Below are 19,561 nucleotides of genomic sequence, written 5' to 3'. Positions count from 1 at the left end.
CGTCGTTACAGAATGCGCGCCTCCACAGCAATATCCTCAATCAGTGGGAACTGGAATGGAAGTCATCTAATAAAGGCGGTCACCTATAGAAGATCAACGGCCAGCAACCTACACAAGAAGGCTAATGGGAGCCTGCCTAGAAACAAGGCATAGCTATTAACACAGCTACATACAGGCCATAACTGGTTATTCACCTACACCAAGACCTTTGGCTTCTGCAACAACAACCAGTGCATATACAGCGCATAAGAAACAGTCACCCACTTGTTGGTGGACTGTCCAAATTCAAGAGATATTCAAGGAAGGTTATGGAGTAAAGTATGGGACTCATTTAGCAGTCTACTAGGAGGCTCAACCAAAGATAAGAAAGGTACGCTAGGCACCATCTCACAGGCTAGGACAGTCATAACTGTGCTAGACTTCACCGAGGCATCACAGCAGTTTCAGAGTCGCGCGCCACAAGGGCAGCCTAACACTGATACGGCAATTAGGCCACAGCAGGACTTGATGAGGCTCTAAGATCATTTTCAGGAAGTGGAATACTCTACATGTATGTACTCAGATATATATATAGTTATGGTGGCCTGCATATCGCTCTTTTTGCGAGAGGTCAGGGTAAATGAGATCAATCAATCAATCAGTCAATCAAAGCTTTTAAGGCTGAACCTGCTAAGTCTCTGCACAGATGCATGGATTTCTTGATTCCATGAATTTTAAGCAAGGGCACAAAAAATAAAATAAAAGCAAAGTTGTTCGTCACTCCATTTAACCGTCCAACTATGTCTCAGCTTCTCTCGTAAGGGGCGGATCACGGCTGTTGCGAGGACGCAAATATCATTATGACTAGCGTCAGCAACTCCGCTGCACTTGAAGCAATCTGTCTCCAGACAATCCGTTGTAATGTACGCAAAGGTTGCACAGTCTTGCGAGTCAGATAGAATCCTCACCCAGGTGCTATGGCGCTCAATAGAAATCTTGAAGCAACGGCTTGTGTCGCCTTCAAATGGCCAAGCAATACAGAAGGACTTCCCCGTAGGATCTACTCCGGTCGGCCGAAGGTTATCGAGGATCTTTCTGACTACCTTTAAGAACATTTCTTGTAGGTCATCTCCTAGAGTCTGGAGCCAGGTCTGTAGTTCTCCCGGTTTCAACAGTTGGTCCCTTAGTTTGGAAATAGCACATTCGAGGCACAAGTCCTTCGAAAATGACGGTATCAGATCTGCTACGAGTGTCCGCAAAAGGACCCTTCTAGCCACTCCAGTGCAGTAGCTTACCTGGACGCCACAGTACTCATCCATAAATTGGATGAGTTGTTCGTTGTCCGGTTTTGAAAGAACCATGTCTTTCACTGTGATGCCTCTTTGCTTATTCCAAGTTTGTGTGAGTTGTCCACCCACATATTGAGCAAATTGGAACGTGATCCCCTGCTGTGACTTTTCCCAGGAAGAATGCATCGTACCGAGGTACTCCAAGATGTGTGATGACTTCTTCCAACACTCTGCTTTGACAAGGCTACAGTTGGTGTTTGTTGTAACAAATGCGCCGATTAGAAGAGGTTCTTTGAGATTAATGTAATCCAGATCGGTGACATCGTCCATCCCACGCGCCCAGTGACATTTCCCGCTTTTGTTGGCGAATTTCATGGCAACTGGAGGTCCTCGCATATCTCTCCGAAAAATAAAGTTCCTAGGACCCCAAGTGTCTAGCACGTCTTCGGCGCGGCCTAAAATGTCGCACTGGCCGACGTTTTGCTGACCTATTGCCACCTCAGGATCTTGGACTTGTGCTAGATCTTTGCCAGCATGGAACATCAAGACCGGCCCACGCGTCATACCTCCTAAACACGTGAGCTCAACCAGCTCTGCCACTAGATATGGAAAGTGCTCTCCCTTTTCAAGGCCCTGTAAAGTCACCTGCCTTAGCTGAGCGTCGAGGAAAAAAGGATGGATAGCGCCGATGTGTGCCTTCGTAAACGAAAGGAAACCGAGACATAGAAATTGAACTGCCAACGCACAAAGCTGGAGGCACCATTGAAGGTCACGTACTCCGTGGCCGTCCGTTATTATCGGCGAAACGAGTATCAAGATTGCCTCAGATGCAGCAAGAAGTTTGTTGTGAACGGATTCCTCGGATGCTTGGTCCTGCGCTGACCTGAGTGCTTCCGGCAGATCAACTATAAGCCGGAAATCTACCCGAATCACTTCTCCGGGTACTTTGGCTGGCGCTTCATGATTTCCGTTTCGGAGCCGTAGAAATGTAAACGAGTTGCAGCAAAGATTTCTTGCCTGTATTAGACCAGCGGCACAGCAGAACTTTTCCAAGGCCTGAGATATGCGCGACCAGAGACGGTTAACACTGAGCATGCGGGTTTCGTCAGTAGCTAATGTATACGACACAGCAGCCAACTGATTCTCCTTGTCGAATTTGACGGATCCAATCCAGTCAGACTCTGTTCGAGTCGTTGGGCTTATTCCAGCCAGACCACAAAGCTCTTCGATTATTTCAATCACCTCTCTGTAGTCGTCAGCTGCCGATCCCTGCTTTGGCAACCACGTTTGAGAGTCCTCTAATGACTCTTGTTGATCAGAACAATAGTGATGAGCACATCGCGGAACATGTCTATTTGGGTGAATCACAAAATGAGCTATCTCAGCCGATTCGAAGTATATCCAAGGGGAGTCGTGCTCTTCATCCAACAGAAGATTTGCGATTTCCTGGAGACTATATCCGGTACTCTGGAGTTTCCGTATCCATATATGTTCATCCTTGGTCTTGATTCCTGTGCCATCTTGGGATTGTTCAAGAAGAGCCAACACTTTCTCTCCACTCCACCCATTTCCTGCTGCAGCCTTGACCACCTCTTCAGTGATCATAACCTCATCTCCTCATTTCTTAAGAAGGAGAGCTAACACACTCTCTCCACTTCCCTCATTTCCTGCTGCAGCCTTGACCACATCTTCAGTGATCATAACCTCATCTCCCCATTTCTCAAGGAGGAAAGCCATGATTCTCACTAAAAACTTCCCTGCTATTAGTGAGACTAGATACTGTGATCTCAAAATTTCCTCTCTGTTTCTCAAGGAGGAGAGCTAATACCTTCTCTCCACTCCCCTTATTTCCTGCTGCAGCCTTGACCACCTCTTTAGTGATCATAACCTCATCTCCCCATTTCTCAAGGAGGAGAGCCATGATTCTCACCGAAAACTTCCCTACTATCAATGAGACCAGATTCTCTATGATCTCAAAATTTCCTCCCTGTTTCTCAAGGAGGAGAGCTAGTACCCTCTCTCCACTCTGCCCATTTTCTAGTGCAGCCTTGACAACCTCTTCAATGATCATAACCTGATTTCCCCATTTCTCAAGGAGGAGAGCTAATACTTTCTCTCCACTCCACTCATTTCTTGCTGCGGCCTTGACCACTTCTTCAGTAATCTTAACCTCATCTCCTCGTTTCTCAAGCAGCAAAGCTAGCACTTTAGCCCCGCTCCGCTCATTTCTTGCTGCGGTCTTGACCACCGCTTCAGTAATCTTGAGCTTATCTCCGTAATCATCCAGCAGGACACTCATTGCTTCGAACCCGTTCACCTCATTTCCGGGCGGCCTGAATAGTCTGGCTTTCCTGCTTTATTAATCAGCAATTGAAAGCTGTCGCTACCATGAATTGTATACTTCCCATTGCAAAATCACGTCCGTGCCTGCTCGACATAAACGCCAAAGAGACAGGGACCTTAACTGAGCTCACTATGTGTTCCAAAGCACGTAAGGTTAGCCCGGAATACAGGTAAAGAGCACACAACCCTACTACGGGGATTCGACTCCAGCTGGGTTTCAGCTGTGTTGAATGCTGAGCCTTGCCTGTTTTAGCGATCTCGTTCGAATGTGCCTAAAAGAGACTTCTCGACGGTGCATGTGTATTCTTTGCGTTATAGCGGGAAGCACTCTAGGGTCATGATACGCTTTTCAGAGACTTTACCTTCGCTCACAATAAAAGAAAAATCCCAAGTCTTGGGAAGAAAGAGGGGTAGGGGCTGGTGAGGCTGTGTAAGGATGCAGTTTTATTGGCGGTTTGAATTGACCAACCATCATCGTTTATCCTCAAGAAGTCCTACCTACAAGGGGATTTAAAGACCCATATTAAGTGGCCTGACCATCCACTCTGATGGTGATGCGGAAACAAAAGAGAGTCAGGTCATCATGTTCACTACGCTGTCGAAGAGTGCTAGCGAGAAGCAGAGAGAAATGATACTGAAGGAGAGCGAAATTATCAAGCACGCGAATTTATAATTGACCATCATCCCATCGTCTCAGTAGCACATCAACTCCATCCCTTGAAAGTCAACTTTCATCTCATTGACCACAGTTTGGGTCTAGAAAGTTTACTTTGGCTCGACAGGACAGGATAAGTAGGTATGCAGTACTCCTGATTAGGGATCGTAGCAATAGTGTTCACAGGCTGCTGTGACCGTCAATAGGGCTTCGTGTATGGTGCTTTCAACGATACGTACCTGTTCTGATCAAATAGATCAATTGGGACTCATCCAAGCGACCAGGCTCTACAGAATCCCAGAATCCCTTCCAATAATAATCATCGTCAAATTTGTAGCACATGAGGTCAGAGATAGGAAGGTTTTTCCATCCAATGGGATACTGTTCAAGAGTCCGCGTAATACTGATATTCGAATTGATCAAGTGTTTTCGCTCAGCCTCGTTGTATTGCGAATCAGCACGCTGTAGCTTCCAATAATGACTAAGGGCGACCAGGTCGATGACACCTTTCTCTGGACGCCGGCCCCTCTCAATATTCGTCTGCTCAACAATCTCGTTGATAGTCTCGATATTTGATTTGGCATTTTGAACAATGTCAGGGACTTTTCCAAATATGTCTAAGCCATTCAACACGTATGTTGAAAGGAGCTTTAGTGGCGGGCAAGCAGCTCTATGTGAAGCGTAGTGTACGTCTTCCAGGTATTCCTCGACTCTTGGCCCATCTGTCGGAGATATTGGAAATTTGTCTCCCAGAGACTGCCGTAAGGCAAGCATCTGAAGCTTAATTACTGAACATGTTAGCTAGGGTAAAGGATTGGGATAGGATTGTATATACTTGCAGCGGAACTTCTTGCTCGTTCCATATCCGGTGTACCAATGAAAGCATTTGGCTCCAACAAGCTTAGAACCACCTTGTAGACGTGAAATATTTCTGATTCAAGGCAGCCAAAGCACAAAAGCAGGCGTTCCAGAGCATCAGGAGATGCCTCTGAAATGAATTTAAGAATGGATAAGCGATGCGCATGAGAAATCACAATCCAGCTAGATCCTCTTTTACCATCGTCAGCTGTGTAGCCTAAGTTGGTGCTGGTCATTATATCATTCATTTCAGTAGCAGGAGAGTCAAGATCGTCCGTAGCGTAATAGACAGGTTGAGTGTCGGTAGGAATAGTGAATCTATTCAAGTAATATTCGGAGGGCAACAGTTCGGCACAGCCACGATAAATTCCTACCTTTAACCCCACGGTTTCCCATGGCCATGAACATGAATATGGTTCGATAACCCTCGGCGCTTGAGCAAAAGGACAGAATCCATAGCCAAGCTACGGAATGGCGCAGGATAATCCCCGAAGTCTTGAAAATGTAAACGCTCAAGAGACATTAACTCTTTGTATATCGAAGTAATGATCTGAGTGTGCAACAAAGAGGAGGAAGAAGCAGTGTCAGTGTTGATGAAGACAGGTCATTTATTGACCCGGGCTCGACTACGACTACGAATCTGACTGCTTTACCTTACGGGCGAAACTCCGGATGGTTCTTGGTAGGAAAAGACCAACTAATTCATGATAAGATCCAAAATATGTTGCAGACCTACAAAAAGTTGAGAGGAACGGGCCCGTGACGCCTTTGTAATCGCATCTAGATCCAGCTCTGCACTCACGGCGGCCAACAGACGCCGATGGCCGGAGGTGTAAGGCCAGTGTGGGCAATCTCACAATAACAGCACGCTTGAAGTCCATATCTAGAAGTCACTCAAAGCATTCTGATCTTCCTCAGGATTCAGCATTGCACCCCTTTCCCTCATATAGGCTTCCGTGGCGGCCAATTTCGAAGTAGTACCACCAGCGTGTACCAGCCACGACAAAGGTGTCAATAACATATCATCCATGGAGTTGATTTCCGCTCCATCTTCCAGCAGAATCCTTACTGAGTCCAAGGCGCCATATTCTGCAGCCCAGGAAAGAGGCGTTCGGCTATTCTGGTCACGATCGTCTCCTGCAGCACCATTTGCTAAGAGGAAGCGAAGAAGCTCAGAGCAATCTCCCATCGCTGCGTAGTGGACGAGAGATTTCTTGAACTTGGACTCTCGAGGGTTCAATGCGCTCTTTGACTTAAAAGATGAATGTGCATCTTCCAAGAAATCTCGTATATCAGCGTCTAGCTTGACCTCATTGAATTCTTTCAGCCGTAAAAATTCGCCATTGATAATAGCCATGGACTCAGGTGAAATTCTTATTTTGATTGTGCCTGAATCAGAGCTTTGCTGCTCGTTCATCATGGACTCCACACAGTCTTTCAAGTCCCAGCCGTAGAGTCGCTCATTTAAGCTGCCCACTAGTTTTCTGGCTGTCCAATCTTGTGTCAGCACTAGCTGCATACTGACAAATGTCACTCACTTATATATGGGAAGCTATTGATTGCCCGAGACAGAGCGTATCTTATACACTCTGCCAAAGGCTGCGTTTTGAGAAATAAGTAAGTAGCAAGGCCGACACCCACGATAATGATCTTCATCTCGATCAGGATGAAAGTGGTGCTGATAGACGTGCCTAAGTATTCCGAGGAAACTGGGCTATAAGCATCATAACCTCTGAACATGCCACGCTTCTGAACCTGGCTGCATAAACCGTGGCTTCTTTTAACAACTACTATTTTCCCTGGTGATTGAGCCAGAATTTAAGAAACATAGGGCGGCTAATATATATGTAGTTATTTCTTGCCATTAAAATAATAAGTGAGCTGACAGAAGCAGGGTGGGAAGATCATTAGCTCTGTTGCACTGTGCGATGTCCTGTGCCTTCTTGAAAACTCATGATGCTGCCGCCCACAGTCTGGTCAATGTATGCTCGTGGTCAGCACAGGTACACCGCACAGCACAAAGATACTCTATACCAGTGCGCCTACTCCGACTTTGTTGTAGTTTTGCGGAATAGAAATGACTGCCCGCAAACGTCCTAGCATTAGAACCTTTGACATTGCTATTCAAAATGAGGCAACAGGATAAATAGGGGAAATTGGAAGATTAGAGCAGGGAGAAGATCTTGCTCGCAGTAAATACACTGGATTCACGTGCGACTCTCTTTCGCAGGCGAACAATAAGAAACCCCTTTTTGAACTTGGGCTCTCAAGGGTTCAATGCGCCCTTTGACTTAAAAGATGAATGTCATCTTCCAAGAAATCTCATATATCAGCGTCTAGCTTAACCTTATGGAATTCTTTCAGCAGTGAAAGTTCACCATTAATAATAGCCGTGGACTCGGGTGAGATTCTTATTTTGATTGTTCCAGGGTCGAAACCTTTGCTGCTTGTATCCTTCATTATGCTCAATCCTTGTTCATCACGGACGCTACACCCTCTGTCACGTCCCAGCCATAGAGCCGCTCATTTAAGCTGCCCACTAGTTTTCTGGCTGTCCAATATTCTGTCAGCATCAGCCGCATACTGAAAATTATGTCACTCACTTATATATGGGAAGCTATTGATTGCCCGAAACAGAGCGTGTCTGATATACTCTGCCAAAGGCTGCGTTTTGAGCATGCGTTTATCAAGAGCGCGACCCACAGCAGCAATTTCCTCAACTCGTCGGTGACGCATATCATAGTACAATGACAGGGTTCGCTCAATGGTAGTTGACCATGAATTGCTGTTCGCTTCATCAGCATGAAACTTCCGCATCATATTGCTTAGAAGCAAAGCGAGGGTTTGCGCGTCTTCCACACTCTGCGACGCCCCTTGCCCCGTGATAGGTGACATGGCATGGGCTGAGTCTCCAACCAAAACAATTCTATTTGCCCCCCACATCGGTAACTTTGGGAGAGCTTTGATGCCATATACGTGACTTGGTTCCGCTTCAGCGATGATCTTCCCAATCAAGGGGTCCTCCCAGTTTCTCTGGCGGGCAAGCTGGGTTTTAGGATTACCGAGGAAGGGCTGTCCTCCGGGAAAAATAGACAACCAAGTTAACATGTGTCGGCTGCCTGTAGAGTAACAGAAAAGGCCGCCCTTGCCGATTGTGAAGACCATGGCATCCTTCCTTTCGTATCGTCCTGGAAATGATTCAAGATCCATGCACCCGCCAGCCCATGCGTGGCCGCTGCTCAACGTCAGTCTAGGAGATACCTCCGTCTTCTTTTATGCTATGCTCACCTGTACCGCGGACGGAAGTTTTCGGTTCCGAGCAGGTGCCTCCTTACGACACTGTTTATGCCATCCGCTCCGATGACTAGGTCCGCCTCATCTTCGCCAAACTCACCTAATTTTACGACGGCTTTCCCAGTCTCCAGATTATGTTTGATGGTTGTGACCTCGCAATACGTGACAACATCCCCTGCTTCCGCCATCAAGGCTTTCCATAGAGCGTCTCGACTAATAGAAATGCAGAACTCGTCGTCGCGTCGTCCGGTTCGTATCCTTCCCAGTGGCACTCCATTTGCATTTTGAAATAGGAAATATTTGCATATGGAACCCTCGCGGAGAACTCTGTCCATCAACTTTGGCCCTAAGTCTCTAAGCACACGTAAGCCGTTCGCGGAGACTCCCAAGACTGATCCCCGTCCGCTCGATGTTGTATGAGAGTGTTCATAACGGGGAGTTTGAGGCCTCTCATAGACCCGTACTTCGTTTGCAAAAGGAAAATATTTCTTGAGAAATAAGTATGTAGCGAGACCGGAGATGCCGGCACCCACAATAATGATCTTCATCTCGGACAGTATGGAAATGGCGCTGATGGGCCGTGCCTGGGTATCCCGAGGATACTGGTTTATAAACATGATAATTTCTCAAGGTGCCACGCTTCTGAACCCAGGCCGCATAAACCGTGGCTTCTTTCCAACCGCTATCACTTTCCCTGCCGATCGAGCCAGAATTTGAGAAAGATAGGGCGGCTGGAGTGGTAAGTGAGCCAACTGAGGCAGAAAGAGGAGCTCATTGGCTCTGTGCACGCAAAGTCGTGTGCTTTCTTGGAAGTTCATGACGCTGCCGCCCACGGTCAGGTCAATGTATGCCAGTGGTCAGCAGAGGTACCTCAGTCCGCAGAAGATACTCTATATCACTGTCGTTGACTGGTTTCGTTACAATCTTGCAGAATGAATATAATTTCCCGCAACATCTTAGCACTAGCCCTGTTGACATTACTATTCCAAAAAGCCAGCAATGATGAGGAACGAAGACGTCTGGACATAGGTGCTAGACCTCGCCACGACCCGCGGGTCACCCTGACGACCCGGACCGCGACCCGGACCACGGAGGTTCCTGGGTCGTGAGTCCCGACCCTGACCCTCTATGAGGGGAGGGTCGTTGATGATGGGACCCGACCCTCAGGGCCACGACCCTCCCCTCAGGGTCGTAAAACAATGCAAAATCAGCAGGTCACGAGGTGCATAAATTGTGTAGATTTTAGCGGTATTTTTGAGTATCTCGCTTACAGCATTTGTAGGTCTACTTGGTTAGCTTTATTCCCCTGAAAGCACTGAATCAAAATGGAATAAACAGATGAATTAAACGAACTAAACTGCATGTTCTACGTCTCATATCCATCAAGCAACCTTGAACGCTTGCGAACTCTACCTGACACTCAGTGCTGCATCTCTGGCAGGGACGTCACTTTACTATCATCCTCCTGATCACTTTCCGCATCCTTAGCTATATTCCTTAGGCGTCTTTTGCCAAGTGCCTTTGCAGATAGACCATGCGAAGTTGCTCGGGGCTGTGAAGTTGCTTGGAGCTCGGTAGAAGGCCCTTCATCCTCTTCATCATCACTAATTGGATCAACAGTGATTTGTTGCTGTGTTCTCTCTTCCTTTGCAGCCTGTATCTCCTGAGCCGAAAGATATTCAGAGAGCATTATTCGCTCTTCTTCATGAATCTCGAACCGTGATGTACACATATACATCATAAGGTCTGAAAACGTTTGAGGCTGTAGAGAGCCTCGACGATAATGACAGATATCTCGTGCAGAGTTGAAAAGCCGCTCTACTCCTGCACCACTAGCGGGAATAGAGAGAACATCTCGTGCAAGCCTTGCCATTCGAGGGAATTCATCTTGGTGATATTTCCACCAGGTTCGAGGCTGGGCATTTGGGACTGTGTCTAAAAGAGAAATCAGTCATTATTTCCATCGAGATCAAGAGACACTCACTGCTATCAAGATACCTTGTAAGCTCGTCCGACTGAACTGGCTGTGGAATCTGAGATTGCTGCGACTCGTCTCGAACACAGGCTAAATCAAATTCATCTGTTGCCGTACTCGCCAGAGGAGCACCCAATATCTGCTGCCCCTGGGCAAGATTCTCCGAGTACTTCTCGAGAGAGGACTCAAGGCTCTGGCGATAGGTTGCTCGGTAATCAATTCCGCCTTCCTCTGGGTCCCAATCTGCGGTTGAGAAGAACTGAAGTTTATCCTGCGGAGAAAGGATGGTGCCAATGGCGTAGAGATCACCATCCATGTTGTCAGTGTCTCGGTAGTAGACTGAGAGCTTGTTCTTTGCCGCTTCGAGGGATGCAAGCATCACCTACTTCCACGCAACTCTCTTCCATCGAAGCTGTCTAATCAACTTTTCCAGGTAGTCAAACAGCTTATTGTAGACCTTAAAGACCCAATGGATAGTGACATCCTTAGACTTCAAGAGAAGGGTTGTGAATCGGTGAAAAGGCTAAAGAATGCAGATAAGATAGTCCACTTGCCGCCACTGCTCCTGACTCAAGGAAAAGTGCTCTTGGTCATACTGAGAGCAGAAAGCATCGAAGGCCTGCTGGAGTTTCTTTACGCATACAAGCATTAAGAACATGGAGTTCCATCAAGTAGCAACATCTTGGATTGGCACAAGTTTCGGCTCCTTGGTTTGCAAGTTGTAGAATGACTCTCAGCGCTGAGGACTCGCGTTGATATAAATCGCAAGGCTTCGAACCTAAGAAACACGTTAGGATAATGAATGATAAATTGCTAATAAAGTCACGGTGTCTCACCTTATTCAGAGTGTCCACGATCTCGCGTTTCTGCTGTCTCGCACGAAGACTATCCACCCGGTCATCAGACCATGCCTGCTCAGCTGTATCATTTTTTAGAGCAGCCTTCATCTTCCCAAGGAGATCTTTGAGGCTTAGCTGGATCACATGTGCAATACACGGTACCCGAATAATAACAACATCGTTCAAGGATTGTAGTGACTCAATCGCCTCATGGACACTTGCCATGAGAGTAACATTATTAGAAGCGTTATCAGTGGTCACCGCAAGCACTCGATCTGTGATCTGGTGCTCCTGCAGCAGCTGGAGGAGCACTTCACTCAGATTTGCACCGGAATGAGATCCATGTAAATGTTCAAATCCAAGTAATATCTCATGATACTCCCAGTGTTCGTCCAAGAAGTATCCTGTAATCGCCATAAATGCCTGCCAGAATAGAGATGTCCAGCAATCCAGGGCAAGTGATAGCTTCGCACCAGAAGGGAGTTTCTGAAGAATACTCTTTTGGTTGTCACGGACGAGGTCTCGAAGCTGCCGGCACATAACCTTGGCAGAAGGAATTTCTGGCATTAATAGTGCCAGCCGGGCGTAAGAGATCAGATCACGAAACTCAGTGTGCTCGAGAAAAAGAAAAGGAAGATGCAAGACAGTAAGGAGCTTAGCAAGCTTCTGCTGCCAGACTCACTCATCAAATCTTCATACCGTCGCATTCTGCGCCTGGACGTCGAGGTCAGAGTTGGGCTGCTCACAGTCAGAGTCAGGTCTTGGACATACCACATGCTCTAATACAAGCTTGATGTTTGGTTTCTTCCCTGCAGCTGAGACCGCTTTCCGGCAATTGATCCCATTGTAATGCTTGTTCATTGAAGATGTCCCGGAATAAGCCCATCCCAGGTGATCAAGCACCTTCCGACATTGCTGGCACATAAGCCCAGGCTTTCCATCTTTCTCAAGCACAACTTGATCAAAATTTTTCCAACACTGCGCAGCTCGCTTCGCATCCCAAGATATCTGTTTCTTTTTCCCAAAATCGGTCTGAAGCCACCACTGCACGAATTCATGACCCATTTCCGGGGAGTACACGATGAATGATCGGATCCGATCCGGGCAAATCCGAGGAAGACAATCAGGTGCCGCTCGAGGCTCAGACGACGGAAGGGAGGTATCTTGACTTCCAGATGGGATAGGAGAGTAAAGCTGATTTGGACCATTATCAGCAATGTATTCAAGAAAATCCGAGGGTGGACCCCCATAAGCAGATGAGAATGGGTCGGAGAACTGGGACATCGTGAAGATGGTTAGGAGAGGGAAGACTTGCCAGATTTCCTTTGCAGTTCAGCGAAGAACTCAGGGGTAGTTGAGTCTTGTAGACAATTGTTTGTCTCTGTGGACACAAGAAGATAAAATCACACATCACATTTGATACTCCTCATGCTAATTGGCTAGAACTGAGGTTCGTCCTCGCGACCCTAGGACTTTGGCAGGACATAGTTGGACTTAATCGATATATTTCGCTCAATTTTGACAAGCATAAGTATCGAGAGAGTGAATACTATATGCTGAATATAATTAAGTCAGGATTTTCGGAGGTTTGAGGCTAAACACCAAGACTGTCGAAGTTCTCCAGATTATGGTGCAACTACCGTCTATGATCAAAATATATTTCCCCATTGTTACATGCTACTCTCTCCAACTCTTCTCAATACACACCACAATGGTGTTACTGAGACAGAAAAAAGTGTCAATCCAGTATTACTGAGCAAGGAGACTTATTCAAAAGGCATATTTCATAAAAATACGTAGGGGTTCGATAGAAAAAGATGGATTCGCAGTCGGACATACGAAACAGGTATAAGAAACAGTAATTTACGAGTGTGTGTCAGCAGATTTATGCATCCTAATTAGGGAAAGCGTGAGAAATTTATGCATATGCGGGTCGTGAGGGTCGCTTGGCGGGTGACCCTCCAAAGATTTTATGACCCTCAGGTGCGGTGAGGGTCGTCAGTCTACGACCCTCCCCTCCGGAGGGGCGGGTCGCGGGTCGCGAAGAGGGACCCACGGTCCGGGTCATGGCGAGGTCTATTTCTACAAAGTAAAAAGGAAAAAAAAAAAAAAAAGAGAGACAGAAAAAGAAATAGAAATAAATAAACGCACAAGGCCCGAGGGTACAGAAATAAAAAGCCAATTCAAAATTATTCGGTCAGGACGTCGTCGTTATGGCTGGCTGCCAGCACCTCAGAATTACTGAGACCACTGTATGCGTAATTTTAATACTGCGCCTAGATCTTCTATGCAGCATGCACTACAATCACATCTATGATCGAGAATATTACCTGCTATACCTGTGGAGAAAGCCAAGGGCGAAACCTCCTCCCTTCCAACACACCACCGGCCCCCAAAGAGGAAAACATGCTGGAAAAGGAGACTAGGGCGTGCTATAATTGTTGTACAGTATAAGTGTCATAATCCCTCTATATCAGAAGCAGGACTGTTGGACCTGCGACGCAGGACAAAATCTCTTACTTGTTCTGTCTTCTCTGCTGGACCACAGACTAGTCATTCAAACATCATCAAGTCCCATTCAATTTCTCGAGTATCCACAATCTCAGTCAGTCACGGTCAGCTTCAGTATAGCCACAGCTTGAAAATAAAGCGATGTCTTCAGCGGCACCCCAAGTCCATCAGTTAACGCAATCACGCCTAAGATTTGAACAATTACTTCTCATCATCAGCTACCTTCTTACGACCTACGACGTACCATACAAACTCCATAATTCAAACCAGATACGTGATATCCTTCGTCGTCCGGAAGTCGATTGGCGACCAAGAATCGGGACTGAACTTTACGAGGACTTAAAAAAAAAGGACTTGGGAAGAAAGAGATGAGAAGAATATTGAGGCATGGGATATCCTCTGCATGGCACTTACCAAAGTCCATGAAGGGAGGTTCACCCAGAAGGATGTGCGAGACAAATTGCGATGGTTGCTGTGGAAGCTTCAGCAGATTTCAAGGGACCCAATTGATGGGTTTGTTCTGGGAAATAGACCTCAAGAGGGACCACCGCTTGGATGGAGATTCAATATTACCCTGCTCGGTATAAGTGTCGCGGTGCTTCCCTTTGGACCTGATTTTCCCGATGACTTGACATCCCTAACGCCCGGCGAACTCGAAACCATGGAAAGTGATCTGAATAGGTCAGATCTCTTTCGAGATGATCCGCTTGATAGGGGACGCCTTGAAACTGCGCTTGAATTGATTTGGGACAGCCTTCAAGATCCGAAACGACTCCAATTCATTCTGAGTGGCTCTGAGCCCGTGCCTCACGAAGAGGCTGGCAGTCATTCGCACTTCCATCCCATAGGTCATCGTGGTTCGCAGCCTGCTTATGAGGTGTCAAAGGCCAGCAACAATGTTGAATGCGGATCCAATCACAGATGGTTAGCGGCTCATGTGGATCACGATGAACTCAGGCCATCATGGGCGAGAGATACTCGATTCAAGTTGACATTGGACCGTTTCCATGAATACCGACTGCAACTGGAGGCCTTACAGTATCAGTCTGAGATGCAGTTGAGACTAAGTGTCCTAGAGAACGACGTTCAATGCATCAAGAACCGACTGGGGATGTAATTAGGATGTCCTTGCTTGTCTTTCCTTCCTTTTTCTTTTTCTTATGTGTGCGTGTGTTCGCGAGTGTTTTGGTGCTTTTTCTTGACAATGGAACTGTGATGAAGATAGGCCCCAAGGGAGTCAACGAAGGGGTTCGGCAACAAAGGACCTTGAGTAGCTCTAGTGTCGCGCATCACCAATCTTCGTATGAACACTTGAAGGCAAGAGATCAAGATCACTACCTCATCAGTGCAAGTTTTTGACTTCGGGCTGTTCGAGGTTGGGAATACTTCTATGCGTGGAACATCAAATCAGCCGCTTGGTCTGCAATTACGTTCATGTTGATCCTGGCAAGGACCTGGAAACGTCAGCTTTTTGGAACACACTAGTCATAATAATACGTACGTATGTGTATCAGAAGGAACGGATACAATAATTGGCTCTGTGCACTACCGCAATCTGGGCTGGTGCAGGATGAAGCCCATAAATACCGCCGCATGTCACCAGGAAGAATTCTGTACTATCTCACTTCGAAATTTGAGAAGCAGAAATATCATGGAACCCAAAGTCTTCAAAGACAAGCCCACCCATGTCCGTGGAGAAACCTATATCGACCCAGACAGATTGCTGAGGAAAATGGCCGAAAAATATGGATGGGGAAACTTCCGCATTGAAGTGTGTATCCAACAACTTGGAAGCACCAAGTGGTAGCTAAACAGCAACAGTTACGCTGCGGCGTTTACAGCATCTACCTTAGAAAAGAGGTCGATGATCAGGAGTTTACGAAGGTATGTGTGTCATAGCATATTCCCTGCCTCTTGCTAATTTATAAATAGGATGATTGGTGCTCGGTTTCAGTTGATATATCGCAAGTCTGTTCAAGAGAAGCAACCTATGCCTGGATATTCTCGGTTTATCCTTTTCTTGAGAAGCACAACTTTATAAGGATAATGGAGCATTAGACTCTTTTTGAGGGATAGATTCGTCAAAGGGAACTGGAGGATCAGAATTTGCAACGCGATATGCGAATGAATGAACTATTCACTGAAGGAATTTGCCGGCTCTGGTTTCTCTCAACCATCGCTCAGCAATGCGAAACCATCCCTCAGCATTGGGATCTATATGATCTAGTGGCTGTGTCGATGATGTTGGAAGACCACCTAGGAAGAGGGTGTGATACCTCTGGGCTCTGTCTCCGTTTGCTGACCAATGGTATGGACATTAGCCGGCGAGCAATCCAAGGAAGATGTGAAAGCTGCTGCAATATATGGTAGACTAAATTCTTGGGCACTGCACAGTGCAAACTGTGGTATCCAACTGATAGGGTTGAAGAAATATATAACGGATCTCAAACATCGTGGTGTGCAAGTCAGCCAGCTGGTGTGGTGGGTGTGACAGGCTGGAAGGCGGTACTGCCAAGTGGTGCTCCCATTTGGGGAAGTTTGACACGGGGCAGCTTAAGGATGATTAGTCATCGATACATCTGGAAAGTAGTTAAATAAGATGAATAGTTTAAGTGATTTATCATCATAGGTAGAACCACAATATGCAAAGACGGTTTCCTGCTGATGTGAGTTTCCCCTTGAAAGCGCAGGCCACTGTTTCGGCACGCCATTCTAAACTGAGGACAAGCGCGTGTGTTCAGCTACATCTACTGCCTAGGAGTGCTAGGACTAAGCGGCTCAACCGTGGCACGGGGGAAGTATGGCCTCTGGTATAACTGGTTATATAAGGTGGATGCACGATTCGGGCTCATTCCCAGATGTTTGATATTGTCCACTTTGGTATTGCAGCATCAGCAGCATTGCAACAAAATGTTGGTATACATCTTTTATTCTACACTCTTTGCCCTTCGGGCACTATCAATGAGCGTTGAGTTCGTCTCCCGTCCCAAACCAAGGCTTCATTCTCACACTTATGTTTAGCTTTGACGACAAGGTCACGGTCGAGCTTGGCGAAACAGAAAATCAAGTGGTGCATCATATTTCAGTCGGGTCTAATGATGCACCGATGTTTGTACCGAACAGACTAAATGCGAACATCGGTGACCAAGTCAAGTTCAGATTCCACAACGTGAATCATACCTTGACACAGTCAAGCCTCGCGGAGCCATGTTCTTCCATCGGAGAATTTGATACTGGATTCAACCAATTCAATCCTGAGGACAAGAACAACCTTGTCATAACTCTGACTGTCAACTCTCTTGATCCGCAATGGTTCTTTTGCAAACAGAGCCAACCATCATCTCACTGTCATGCTGGAATGGTCTTTGCACTCAACCCAGGTGACAGAATGGGTGCTTTTCTCCAAAATGCAAGGAGGAGTAGCAGCGACCCAATATCCAGCCCAGTGTCTAGTCTTGTTCCAGGGCGTGTTGCAGGATCCTCAAGCCCGTTCCTTGCTGCTTCTAGTTCTCTCACTGCTTCTTCTGGTGCTTTCTCCCCTGCCTCTACTACTGTTTCTACTATTGCTTCTACTATTGCTTCTACTACTGCTTCTACTACTGCTTCTACTACTGCTTCTACTACTGCTTCTACTACTGCTTCTACTACTGCTTCTACTACTGCTTCTACTACTGCTTCTACTACTGCTTCTACTACTGCTTCTACTACTGCTTCTACTACTGCTTCTACTACTGCTTCTACTACTGCTTCTACTACTGCTACTGCTTCGACTTCTTCTGCTGCTTCTGCTGCTTCTTCGGTTCCCCACCCTCGTTCTGAGGATATCTTTGCCTCGAGTTCTACTCACCTTCCTTTAATTGTGAGCCCAGTGACGGTGATAACTGTAACTGGAACGGCCGATCCAGCGTCTATTAGACGTTCGATCTCAACCTCTGATTCCACTTCAGAAGGAAATTGGTCAATAGTGGCTCCCCTTGGTGCAAGCTTATTTACTGTCTTTGCTATGATGGTGTTATTGTAGACCATTACCGAACTTCCCTACTCCTTACGTCGGTACTTTCGTTCTTATTATTTCGTTTTGGCAGGCTTGTTTGGTTGTGGACCTTTGTTCCCTTGGTTTAACAATATTTGTATCTGCTAGCGCAATGTACCACGAGGTTTACGGGCACACAATGATACAGTTGCGGTACATGGCGATTGTTGTAGACAAGCTCTAGCAGTGAGAATGCTCTCCAGGCAGAGGAACGGAATTCCACATGATAAATTTCAGTACGTTGGACATCCAGCTCAGCTCAGCTATGGATGAGCCCACGGACGGTTTGTTCATTCTCCGTTAAGGCGACATTGTTTCCTTCTAGAAACGTATTTCTTGACAAATGCTAATGGTGGGCCATTCTTCGCGACTACTACTCTTCTCCATCGTAGAGCCTCGTCATTGACTATAATCAAATCTTCATAGAACTCGCGACAGCTGTGTACGTCTGCTGTGCAGCGGTAACTGTGCAGACGTAGAAGCATCTGACGAAGGGAAGATTTGCCTTCCTGATAACGAGATCGATCGACTCGCACAGTTAAAACCCTGGCTCTCTGCAACGTAAATGATTTCGTAGAGGTCATTGCTGTCCCCAAGCATATGTTGGAGCATGCAATGTGCCTGATGAAATGATTAGAGACATTCACTTCGGTGCCTGACGCTGCATACCTTGCTCTGTGCTTGACCTCAGTTCTAGAATAAACAATTAACACGCCTGTCGTTGCTTTCATGCAGTTGCACCTACTTTGGTGGGTGGGTTGTAATTCTCATGTGCTAGCTGCTGATAGAGGTTATAGAATTTGATCACAAAAAGGTCAAAAAATTCTGCCTGTTGACGAGCGACTATATATCACGAGTTTCTCTGACAGTAGTCTATATACATATCATAAAATGATATTGTGCGCTTTAGCCTGGTGAAGTTTGTACTTGGGAAGAGTGTATAAAACCATGTCACAACCAGGGTAGTCGCATTTTCGGCCGTCTGGAAAGCTTTGCCGCAGCTTGTGGGTCGCAAAGTGCCTCTGCAGTGTATCTTTGCGAGCATATGTGTACATTTTGGCCCTAGGGTGGATGTTGGCGCGACCAAGGCATACTGGGCATTCAAGTCCAGTCTCACTCTTTAGCGAAGTAGGGTTCTCAGCGATCACGTCAACTGAAGGTCCATCGAAACGGACTCTTCTCTGCAGTGCTCTTGGTACGTCGAGATTATGGAGAGCCAGGCGCAACTCCAGGGAACGGATCCGGTCCTCCACCAGTTCTGCGTCGTTGACCTTGTCCACATCTCTGTTCTTAAACTCAAGGTCCGCAAGAGCCTTTCTCTCCGGCACAACATGGGAGACGTCTGCCTCAAAAGTTATCGGATTACCCTGGTAATTTTGCTCGATAATGTGATTTCCAACATTCTCAAAAAACTCAGTGTGCTCCTGGTCCTTGGCGGCCCTGTACAGTTTCTTTCTTTCCGATCTGACTTTGTTGTTAGCCCTTTGGAACTCCCTGTATAGATCCGTGCCGCGACCGTTGCGCAACTGGTGGTGTAGTGCGATCAACTCAGCCCGAAGCATGTCGCGCTTGCGCTTCAGACTAATGAGCGCTGGGTCCTTCTCAAGCTCTTGCTTTCGCTGATCACTGAGATCTTGCGGCGCGGACGCATCACGAGTCAAACTTGAATTGGTAGCCAGCTTAATTAAAGCATCTCGCGCAGGAGTCTCCATAAAGGCTGATTGGGTGTCATCCTGGACCTGGACATAGTAAGCGAAGGTACCACTTCTCTTATTATTATTATTA

At 46.7% G+C, this 19,561-nt stretch overlaps 10 protein-coding genes across 10 annotated transcripts; 2 read left to right on the top strand and 8 right to left on the bottom strand.

Moving 5' to 3' along the window:
- Positions 1 to 2,885: 2,885 nt before the first annotated feature.
- VTN00DRAFT_9529 (uncharacterized protein) lies at positions 2,886 to 3,567 on the bottom strand (the record flags this gene model as incomplete). The annotated part of the gene is made up of 2 exons (XM_069436499.1): positions 2,886 to 3,020; positions 3,097 to 3,567. The coding sequence occupies 2 exons, from the start codon at positions 3,565 to 3,567 to the stop codon at positions 2,886 to 2,888; spliced, it is 606 nt and encodes a 201-aa protein (XP_069285114.1).
- An 857-nt stretch (positions 3,568 to 4,424) lies between these two features.
- VTN00DRAFT_9528 (uncharacterized protein) lies at positions 4,425 to 5,040 on the bottom strand (the record flags this gene model as incomplete). The annotated part of the gene is made up of 2 exons (XM_069436498.1): positions 4,425 to 4,456; positions 4,506 to 5,040. The coding sequence occupies 2 exons, from the start codon at positions 5,038 to 5,040 to the stop codon at positions 4,425 to 4,427; spliced, it is 567 nt and encodes a 188-aa protein (XP_069285113.1).
- A 967-nt stretch (positions 5,041 to 6,007) lies between these two features.
- On the bottom strand, positions 6,008 to 6,481 carry VTN00DRAFT_9527 (uncharacterized protein; the record flags this gene model as incomplete). The annotated part of the gene is made up of 1 exon (XM_069436497.1): positions 6,008 to 6,481. One exon carries the CDS (start codon positions 6,479 to 6,481, stop codon positions 6,008 to 6,010), a length of 474 nt encoding a protein of 157 aa, XP_069285112.1.
- Positions 6,482 to 7,589: 1,108 nt separating this feature from the next.
- On the bottom strand, positions 7,590 to 8,606 carry VTN00DRAFT_9526 (uncharacterized protein; the record flags this gene model as incomplete). Its single annotated transcript, XM_069436496.1, has 3 exons — positions 7,590 to 7,675; positions 7,728 to 8,359; positions 8,413 to 8,606. The coding sequence occupies 3 exons, from the start codon at positions 8,604 to 8,606 to the stop codon at positions 7,590 to 7,592; spliced, it is 912 nt and encodes a 303-aa protein (XP_069285111.1).
- Positions 8,607 to 9,838: 1,232 nt separating this feature from the next.
- VTN00DRAFT_9525 (uncharacterized protein) lies at positions 9,839 to 10,709 on the bottom strand (the record flags this gene model as incomplete). The annotated part of the gene is made up of 2 exons (XM_069436495.1): positions 9,839 to 10,353; positions 10,403 to 10,709. The coding sequence occupies 2 exons, from the start codon at positions 10,707 to 10,709 to the stop codon at positions 9,839 to 9,841; spliced, it is 822 nt and encodes a 273-aa protein (XP_069285110.1).
- Positions 10,710 to 11,126: 417 nt separating this feature from the next.
- On the bottom strand, positions 11,127 to 11,799 carry VTN00DRAFT_9524 (uncharacterized protein; the record flags this gene model as incomplete). Its single annotated transcript, XM_069436494.1, has 2 exons — positions 11,127 to 11,171; positions 11,230 to 11,799. The coding sequence occupies 2 exons, from the start codon at positions 11,797 to 11,799 to the stop codon at positions 11,127 to 11,129; spliced, it is 615 nt and encodes a 204-aa protein (XP_069285109.1).
- Positions 11,800 to 11,925: 126 nt separating this feature from the next.
- On the bottom strand, positions 11,926 to 12,516 carry VTN00DRAFT_9523 (uncharacterized protein; the record flags this gene model as incomplete). The annotated part of the gene is made up of 2 exons (XM_069436493.1): positions 11,926 to 11,946; positions 12,004 to 12,516. The coding sequence occupies 2 exons, from the start codon at positions 12,514 to 12,516 to the stop codon at positions 11,926 to 11,928; spliced, it is 534 nt and encodes a 177-aa protein (XP_069285108.1).
- A 1,630-nt stretch (positions 12,517 to 14,146) lies between these two features.
- VTN00DRAFT_9522 (uncharacterized protein) lies at positions 14,147 to 14,860 on the top strand (the record flags this gene model as incomplete). Its single annotated transcript, XM_069436492.1, has 1 exon — positions 14,147 to 14,860. The coding sequence occupies one exon, from the start codon at positions 14,147 to 14,149 to the stop codon at positions 14,858 to 14,860; it is 714 nt and encodes a 237-aa protein (XP_069285107.1).
- Positions 14,861 to 16,756: 1,896 nt separating this feature from the next.
- On the top strand, positions 16,757 to 17,679 carry VTN00DRAFT_9521 (uncharacterized protein; the record flags this gene model as incomplete). Its single annotated transcript, XM_069436491.1, has 2 exons — positions 16,757 to 17,602; positions 17,659 to 17,679. The coding sequence occupies 2 exons, from the start codon at positions 16,757 to 16,759 to the stop codon at positions 17,677 to 17,679; spliced, it is 867 nt and encodes a 288-aa protein (XP_069285106.1).
- Positions 17,680 to 18,660: 981 nt separating this feature from the next.
- VTN00DRAFT_9520 (uncharacterized protein) lies at positions 18,661 to 19,488 on the bottom strand (the record flags this gene model as incomplete). The annotated part of the gene is made up of 1 exon (XM_069436490.1): positions 18,661 to 19,488. The coding sequence occupies one exon, from the start codon at positions 19,486 to 19,488 to the stop codon at positions 18,661 to 18,663; it is 828 nt and encodes a 275-aa protein (XP_069285105.1).
- Positions 19,489 to 19,561: the final 73 nt, after the last annotated feature.

This window comes from Thermoascus crustaceus (genome assembly GCF_041956765.1).
Source record: "Thermoascus crustaceus strain CBS 181.67 unplaced genomic scaffold VTN00scaffold_7, whole genome shotgun sequence".
In the NCBI taxonomy this organism is placed as follows: domain Eukaryota; kingdom Fungi; phylum Ascomycota; class Eurotiomycetes; order Eurotiales; family Thermoascaceae; genus Thermoascus; species Thermoascus crustaceus.
Note: the sequence above shows the minus strand (reverse complement) of the source record. Positions and strands in the feature narration are given on the sequence as shown.